The 8315-nt window shown below is 47.9% G+C and overlaps 1 protein-coding gene across 1 annotated transcript; it reads left to right on the top strand.

Moving 5' to 3' along the window:
• Positions 1-863: 863 nt before the first annotated feature.
• On the top strand, positions 864-6794 carry Slc7a3 (solute carrier family 7 member 3). The gene is made up of 12 exons (XM_051142158.1): positions 864-1031; positions 2041-2440; positions 2889-3047; positions 3218-3395; positions 3541-3653; positions 3775-3997; positions 4170-4309; positions 4399-4501; positions 5327-5493; positions 5937-6103; positions 6400-6508; positions 6639-6794. The coding sequence occupies exons 2-12, from the start codon at positions 2071-2073 to the stop codon at positions 6767-6769; spliced, it is 1860 nt and encodes a 619-aa protein (XP_050998115.1). The 5' UTR covers positions 864-1031; positions 2041-2070; the 3' UTR covers positions 6770-6794.
• Positions 6795-8315: the final 1521 nt, after the last annotated feature.

The raw sequence follows: 8315 nt of genomic DNA, 5'->3' as shown, positions 1-8315 counted from the left end.
CAACAATAATTATGAAGCTCCACGAGTCATCAGTAAAATGTAATGAAAAGGGTGGGGCTGGATCAGCTCATTGGTATAGTCTCAGCACTGGGGAGCCCTATGGGATTGATGCCCATCATTATACATTTTAAAGTTTCTCCTCCTCAATACTTAAATATTCATAATTTAATATTTAACATTGATTGGAAGGCGGAGAGATGCTACAAATACATTGTGGCCTAGAAATCTACATGGGAATAGTTATCCGTGTACAGGTGGTTTGAAACTGTCTTCCATTCGCTTGCTGTCTGCATTAGAAACAGTTGACGGTGAGAGCAGGGGCAGCAGGCAAATGGCTGTTCATAACCTTACACGGTCCTTCTGAAGGATTTCTTGCAGACAAGAACGCTGAGGGAGAAGGTAGAGATAGAGTCTCGGTGTTATTTGCCCCCCCCCCCCCACCCATCCTCCATCCCAACCCAATTCTTTCTATTCACTCCCGTCCCCAGTGCTGCCTATAATCACTAATTCTGACTAATCCTACATAAAAGTAGATCTATGGTCAGGGAGCTTTTTATTGTCTTCTGTCCACTAGAGAGGCAAATGAGTAAAGGCTATCCCCCCTCCCCTGTGTCTCCTCCTCGCACCCCTCCCCATGTCCTGCTTGATGTTTTTGGTTGGGAAGTAGTCTCAGGCCAAAAGCAACCGATATTGCAAAGCCAAGTGACCCTGTGTGTGTGTGTGTGTGTGTGTGTGTGTGTGTGTGTTCGTGTGTCCACGCTCATGTGTGTGCGCGTGTTTACAAGTGCGTGCGTTGGTATGTATTTTGTGTGGTGTGTCTTGTGTAGGGAGAGGGCTTGGGGGTGGGATCCCATGACGTTACTGGCTCCTCCTCCCAGTGCATATAAGGGGCGATTGGCGCGCAACGACCTCAGCTGCATCATTAAAGCCTGAGCAGCTCAAGTCTGCAGACCCAACCCAACTCGACCGGAGTCAGCCTCACTGAGCCGGATCTGAGAATCTTCGCCCTCTCTGCTTGCCACAGCTTTCTGGTAAGCCGTTGGGGACGACACGTGTGTCAGAGTGGGGAGGGGGAGGCTCCTCGTGTACCTAGGCTTCTCAGGCAACCATGGCATGCAGTTGCATCAGCGCAGCTGTGACCTGTTGCTGCCAAGACCCTAGCCCAGGAGCCAGGGCTCTCTATCTCCAGCGCAGCCCCAGACTGTTTGTGGATGGAACCATAAAAATCTAGATGCTGAATCTAGAGTCACCGGGCGGGACCCTTAGCCTGCAGAGAGGGAAGTGCAAACGATCTCGGGCTGGCTTTGCCAACAGCCCCCCCTCCCGCCCCCGCCCGCCAGGCGCATCTCCCAATTTCAGATACGTGAAGCCCTGCCTCAACGCTGGTGCTCACAGGTCAGCCTAGCCCGACGCGAGGGAAACATTTGCTTTCTTCTCCCTGGTCAAAAAAGGCTCAGGTGGAGCGCTGTGGGCTTGGCGAGGAGGGTGGAGGGTTAAGATCACGGTCAGACCAGGCGGTGGGGAGCCATGTCTCTTTGAAGCTCTTGTGGCCTGGGCGCTCACTGAAAGGGATGTGGGTATTGAGTGTGAAAAGGGATTCTCCCAGAGTTGCTCTGAGTTGAGTTCCGCTTGATTCACCAGGAGCCACAGGCCAGGAAACAGAAACGTTAGGTTTCAGGGCTGCTAGGCTGGGCTCTAGGGTAAAGCCCATAGGTTCTTGGCCAGAGAAAGAAGAAACCTAATGTCCAAACCCTTACTAGCGGCCAACCACTGTGCTACAGGGGGCTTTCACTAACCTCTTCTGAAATGAGTCCTTCCACCAGCCTCAGAGAGACTGAAATTCCTACTTTCATTATTATTGTAATTCTTATTTGCATATGGAGAAATTGGCTATTAGAGGTAAAGTGGCTTGCTTTCCCCTCCTCCCCCCTCAGCCCATCCTCCTTTGTCCCTGTACTTAGTGGAGTGTTTTGTAATTCACTTTTAGAGCTTGGAGGATAATGGGACCTATTGAAGGGCCTTTGTCTTGCTTTTTACCAGAACCTAGCCTCCTCTTCGCTTCCTACTAGAATGCGGTGGCAGGCACTTCGAAGATTCGGTCAAAAGCTGGTTCGGAGACGTGTGTTGGAGCTGGGCATGGGCGAGACTCGCCTTGCCAGATGCCTGAGCATCCTCGACTTAGTAGCCCTGGGTGTGGGTAGCACCTTGGGTGCAGGTGTGTATGTCCTGGCTGGTGAGGTGGCAAAAGATAAAGCAGGACCAGCCATTGTGATTTGCTTTTTGGTGGCTGCTCTGTCGTCTGTGTTGGCTGGACTGTGTTATGCTGAGTTTGGTGCCCGGGTCCCCGGCTCTGGTTCTGCATATCTCTACAGTTATGTCACCGTAGGTGAACTCTGGGCCTTCACCACTGGCTGGAACCTCATCCTCTCCTACGTCATTGGTGAGATAGAAGCTTGGGGTGGATTGGGTGGGTTGGATGACTACACAAATAGCAAAGGAATGGTGAAGCTGAAATGTTCTTTATTTTTCCTAGTATCTCAACACGTTCTAGATGTCTATATTTCTATTTGTAGGGGTGTATGGAGGGGTCGAAGGTGCAGAATAACTGTTCGATTCTGTCTCGTGTTCACTAAGATGCTGGTTTGGGCTTTAAGTGTTGTACACCTGTAATTCCAGCACTCAGGAGGCTGAGGTAAGAGGATCAGGAGTTTGTTGAGTTTGAGGCCAGGCTAATCCCGAGCTACATAGAGAGACCTCACACACACACATGTAAGGTGGGTAATAATGTCAGGAACCTGTGTGAGGCTGGTGTGTAGGAGGGAGAGAACTGGACCTCACAGTGTCCCTGAGTATTGGGATTACAGAAGAAAATACAATTGCTACACCAGGTACTGCCAGTGTGGCCCGGGCCTGGAGCTCTGCTTTTGACAACCTGATTGGAAACCACATCTCTCAGAGTCTGAAAGGGACCATCTCACTGAATGTGCCTCATGTCCTCTCAGAATATCCAGATTTCTTTGCGCTGGCCCTTGTGCTGCTGCTCACTGGTGAGGCAAGGGGGCGGGGTTGCATGGTAGCTGGGGCCGGGCCTGGGAAGGGCTTGAGGGAATGATAATGTGGGGAGGAAGGAGTCTGCCACAGCAGGGGCAGGAAAAAGGAAATGCAAGCTTGCAGAAAGGATTTTGTCCTCGGGATCCTGAAAGATTTTCTCCCACAGGCTTGTTGGCTTTGGGGGCAAGTGAATCTGCCCTGGTTACCAAAGTGTTCACAGGGGTGAACCTCTTGGTCCTTGGCTTTGTCATCATCTCTGGATTCTTTAAGGGAGATCTGAGAAACTGGAAGCTCACCAAAGAGGACTATTGCTTGACCATGAGTGGACCCAATGACACTTGTAGGTTAGAAAGGCACAGAGCTGAGACCATAATGGGGGAGGACGGGGATCTGGACTGGGAGTGGCAAACAGTGAGCAGCTGGGCATTTGAGAAGAGGCGTAGACTTAGCTGAACACACTCTTATTGTGTCTGTTCCTTCTCATTCTAGCTTGGACTCTATGGGCTCTGGAGGTTTCATGCCTTTTGGCTTAGAAGGGATTCTCCGTGGCGCTGCTACCTGTTTCTATGCCTTCGTTGGTTTTGACTGTATTGCAACCACCGGTAATAAGTCGCACCATCCTGGCTGGCCTTGGTGCAATGTGTGACCCTACGGAATGGGGAGTGGTAGCAGTGCACGCCTGCCTTCCTACTTCAGAACACTGTGCCCTGTGTTTTCTTGCAGGGGAAGAGGCTCAGAATCCCCAGCGCTCCATCCCCATGGGTATTGTAATCTCGCTGTCCATCTGCTTTTTGGCTTATTTTGGTGTGTCCTCAGCACTTACCCTCATGATGCCTTACTACAAGCTTCAGCCTGAGAGCCCTCTACCTGAAGCATTTCTCTACGCTGGCTGGGGCTCTGCCCGCTATCTTGTGGCTGTTGGCTCCCTCTGTGCTCTTTCCACTAGGTCAGTGTTAAGTATTTGTTTCCTTGCTGGATGTAGTTTCCAGTTGTGTCCATTTTGTGCCAGAGAATGCTCCTTAGGAGGGCTGGGAAGGGGAGGTGGAGATGCTGGAAACACACAGGCTTGGAACAGATACCTTGGTGACCTCATGCCACTTGGACGTTGTCTTTTTCAGCCTTTTGGGCTCTATGTTTCCTATGCCTCGGGTGATCTATGCAATGGCAGAAGATGGCCTCCTGTTCCGTGTCCTTGCTAGGGTTCACAGCAGAACACACACCCCCATTGTGGCAACTGTGGTATCTGGTGTTATTGCAGGTAACCAAACCAAACCACCTGTTTCTGTTGTTTCACCAACTCCTTTAACTTCACCCTTCTCTCACTTGCTCTCTCCTTGCCAATTTTAGCATTCATGGCATTCCTCTTTGAACTCAGTGATCTCGTGGACCTCATGTCAATCGGGACGCTGCTTGCTTACTCTCTGGTGTCCATTTGTGTTCTCATCCTCAGGTGAGACTTTTTGTGTTTTTTGTGTTTCTGGATGAGCATGATATTATGCTTGTTCCTCCTCTGCTTTCAGTCACCCTGACTCTCCTTCAGTAATTTGGGTATCTTGCTCTGTCCAAAGCACCCCCTATGAGTGTTTTGTATATCCTTGTAAGTGTATGTTTGTTTGTGTGTGTGTGTGGGTGTGTGTGTGTGCGCGCGCGGGGGGGGGGGGGGCCAGAGGTCAGAATTAGCTATTTACATATAACCCTTAACCCTCTCTCCACTTTTGAGATGGAGTCTCTCACTAGTTGGCTAGGTTGGCTGCCTAGTGAATTCCAGAAATCCTAGCTCCAGCTCCCTAGCACTGGGGTTACAGGACACCTGGGTTTTGTATGCGTGCTGGAGCTCCATCTAAACTCAAGTCTTGTCATCACACTTGTGTAGCAAACACTTAAAAAAATCTCAATCTCTCTGTCTCTGTCTGTGTGTGCGTATGTGCGCGCGCGTGCACATGCACGCACATGGGTGCGTACAAGAGTCTGTGCATGCAAGAGTCCGTCTGTATGGGTGTCATTGGAGGACAGAAGAGGACATTGAATCCCTGGGATCTAGACTTGTGGGTGGTTGTGACTTGCCCAATGTGAGTGCTAAGAACTGAACTCAGGTCCTTTGCAAAAGAAGGAAAAACTCTTTAACTGCTAAGGTATCATTCTAGCCTGGTAGCAGATGCTTTAGAGAGCTGTCTCCCCGGCCCAAGTTTCTCACTTTAGTAAAGAGGCTACCTTAAAAAAAAAACTAGTGAATGGTTAAGTGTATTCTTAAAATTGTTTCTTACTCTTGTCACAGATATCAGCCTGACCAGGAAATAAAGAATGATGAACAGGAAGTGGAATTGCAGGAGGAGGAAACACTTGAAACAGAGAAGCTGACTCTTCAGGCTCTATTTTGTCCAGTCAACTCCATCCCCACCCTCCTTTCTGGCCGAATTGTCTATGTTTGCTCCTCACTGCTTGGTGAGCAGTGGGGTTTTTTCTTTTTCTTTTCTTTCTTTCTTTCTTTTTAAAGATTTCTTTATTTTTATGTGTGAGTATTTTGCCTGCATGTATGTATGTGCACTATGTGCATGCCTGGTACCTACATAGGTCAGAAGAAGGTATCTGATCCCATGGAACTGGAGTTATAGATGGTTGTAAGTTGCCATACATGTACTGGGAACCCCAGGTCCTCTGCAAGAGCAGCAAATGCTCTTAACTGCTGAGTCATCTCTATCCCCAAGCAGTAGCTTTTTACTTTGGGATGATTTGGAGAGATCAGTATAACAGGGTGGACACTGTGCGGTGGCATTTGGCGAGAGAGGTCTAGCAAGAGGGTAACCCTCCTTGGAATGGGATGTCTTACATCTTAATATATTGATCTCAAGAGTTGGTTTTGATGCCTCTCAACTTGACTTTTGAAGCTATACTACTGACTGTTCTTTGTCTGGTGCTGACCCTGTGGACAAGTGCACTTTGTTCTGGAGACCCAGTATGGGTCACAGTGGTGGTGCTGATCCTGGGACCTATTCTTGGAATTGCTGGAATTATCTCGAGACAGTCACAGAACTCCACTCCCCTTCACTTTAAGGTAAATTATGTCCCTTTCCTCTCCCCAGTCCATCTTGGGACAATTAGGGCTCATAGCTTATGTTCTTTGATTGGACACAAGAGGGTAGACACCAGAGCTATTTAGGCTGGACTATTTGCTGATGCTCTCTCAAGTCCTGGATTTGGAGAGTCTAATAACATGTGAGAAAGGAGTGGCTGCTGAAACCCAGAGCTTGAGTAGGGGTCGAACACGGTCTGCTCTGCCCCCAGTGGGAGCAGAGGAGGCCATGTTTCTAGGTCATTGCATTGTATGTGAAGATTTATCTTGTTTTGCAGGTGCCTCTTATCCCTCTACTCCCAATGCTGAGCATCTTTGTGAATATTTACCTGATGATGCAAATGACTTCTGGCACTTGGGCCCGATTTGGGATCTGGATGCTGATTGGTAGGTATCTGCTTTTGAAGAGGAAGCCTGTTCGGTGTCCTAGCCTTTCCCTCTTGATTTCTCTAGTTGGAGACCTATTAAGACTTTCCAGGTTACACATCCTCACCTTACAGTTGTGTTTCTTTACTAGGATTTGCTATCTACTTCGGCTATGGGATGCAGCACAGTGTGGAAGAAGTTAAGAATCATCAACCCCTACCTAAAACAAGGGCCCAAACTGTAGACCTTGATCTTACTGCTTCCGGTATTCATGCCATTTGACCTAACCATACCTGACTATTGTCTGGTCCCCCTACACGATATTGGAGAGTACTCTCGACCCCACGGGCCTCTCATGTGGTATTAGTGAGGCATACTAACTAGAGCTCTGTATTTAGTGTGGAATGATTGATGCATCTTTGCTTTTTCTTTCTTTTTTATTTTAACTTGTCTACTTTCAAATAGTCTCTGTAGCTGCTTCCTGGCTTTGAACAAAAAATGTCATTAAAAAGAAAATGGAAAAAAAATCCTGTCCTGTTCTTTGCTTATTAGAGATGATGTAAAGCTTGGCTTTCAGGCTGGAGAGGCTCAGGGAAGTGTCTTTTTCCCTAGCAGCCACAAACCTTTCTGCTGTATCTGGACATGTGCCTTCTGGACGAGGGTTTGGAGAGGGTAGGAAAAGCAGTCTAACTACTCACACTCGTAAAGAAGCCACCTGGAGAGAGAATGTCCTTCCTGGCGCTGAAGATTAGGCCCTGGATAAGTACTGAGACGGCAGTGCTTTCTGGGGGTGCAGGGGGACTCAACACTGGCTATGTTATATACGGAGCCAGTGTCTTCCACAGCATGTCTTTTAGTTGGATCAGTTGCATACTCCGTTCACCAACCTGGCAGCACATTTTAACTGCTGGGAAGAGGTGTGGACACTAGAGGTTTTTTTTAAAAGTACTGTATATGCAAGGGTACTGCTTCCTATAGAACAGTAGGAGATCAGAGGCTAAAACTCCACTCACATTAAAAACTAGGCATTTATCCATTCATTTAACAAATAGGCAAAATTTTAGACCTTGTGCTGAGGGCTGGCAACACAAACAGTAAAACTGCTCTCAAGGAACTCACAGTCTAGTAAGGGAAACAAGCAGGTAAACATGAATATAAAACAGGAATTTGATTTGGGGCCCAGGGGACGAATGAGTGATGAGGGCCACATTTGACCTGAATGCTTGAGTAGACTGAAGGAGGGCATGATGGCCAGTGAACAGCAGCACAGGAAACAACCAAATTATGGTAAAACAGATTCTTTGTGGCCTGACTGCAGTTGGAGTGTAGCAGTAAGTAACAAGCACATGGTTTTGTATGCATGGCCTTGTACACCCCAAGGGATTGGGAACTTCCCTGTGGAGAGAGAGAGGAGTGTGTGTGTGTGTGTGTGTGTGTGTGTGTGTGTAAGGGATTGAGTCACAAGACTTCCTAGCAAGGAGGTGGATATTTGGCAGCAACAAGGAGGAGGCGGGGCTTGGGAGTAGTTGGGCAGCTAGAGCGGGGAGATAATGCTACCATTTATTCAGTATTTATGCCAGTCAGTTCTGTATAAATCTCATTTTGTTATTAAGGCTATGAAGTAGATATAATTGTATTTTACAGATGAAAGAGCAGGATTTAGGCGAGTGTACCCTAGTCATATAAGTTTCAAAGACAGGCCAGAAGGAAATTAAGTCACAAATCTCATGAGTTTAGAAATATGCACGGTGAGTTCACATAGCTAAGGCTACTCAGCAACTAGGACTAGAAGTTCTGGGCCAGGGTTACAGATTTAAAAGTTATCAAC

Source organism: Acomys russatus, chromosome X, assembly GCF_903995435.1.
Source record: "Acomys russatus chromosome X, mAcoRus1.1, whole genome shotgun sequence".
Taxonomy (NCBI): Eukaryota; Metazoa; Chordata; class Mammalia; order Rodentia; family Muridae; genus Acomys; species Acomys russatus.
The sequence above is the reverse complement of the archived record's forward strand: the minus strand, read 5'-3'. Positions and strand labels throughout refer to the sequence as shown.

What these genes read in the sequence shown, in the direction of transcription:
- Slc7a3 (XM_051142158.1), top strand. Translation starts at nt 2,071, where the DNA reads ATGCGGTGGCAGGCACTTCGAAGATTCGGTCAAAAGCTGGTTCGGAGA. An exon ending in CATCCTCTCCTACGTCATTG is followed by an intron (nt 2,441 to 2,888) that starts GTGAGATAGAAG and finishes TTGCTACACCAG; the next exon opens with GTACTGCCAGTGTGGCCCGG. An exon ending in TGGGATCTGGATGCTGATTG is followed by an intron (nt 6,509 to 6,638) that starts GTAGGTATCTGC and finishes TTTCTTTACTAG; the next exon opens with GATTTGCTATCTACTTCGGC.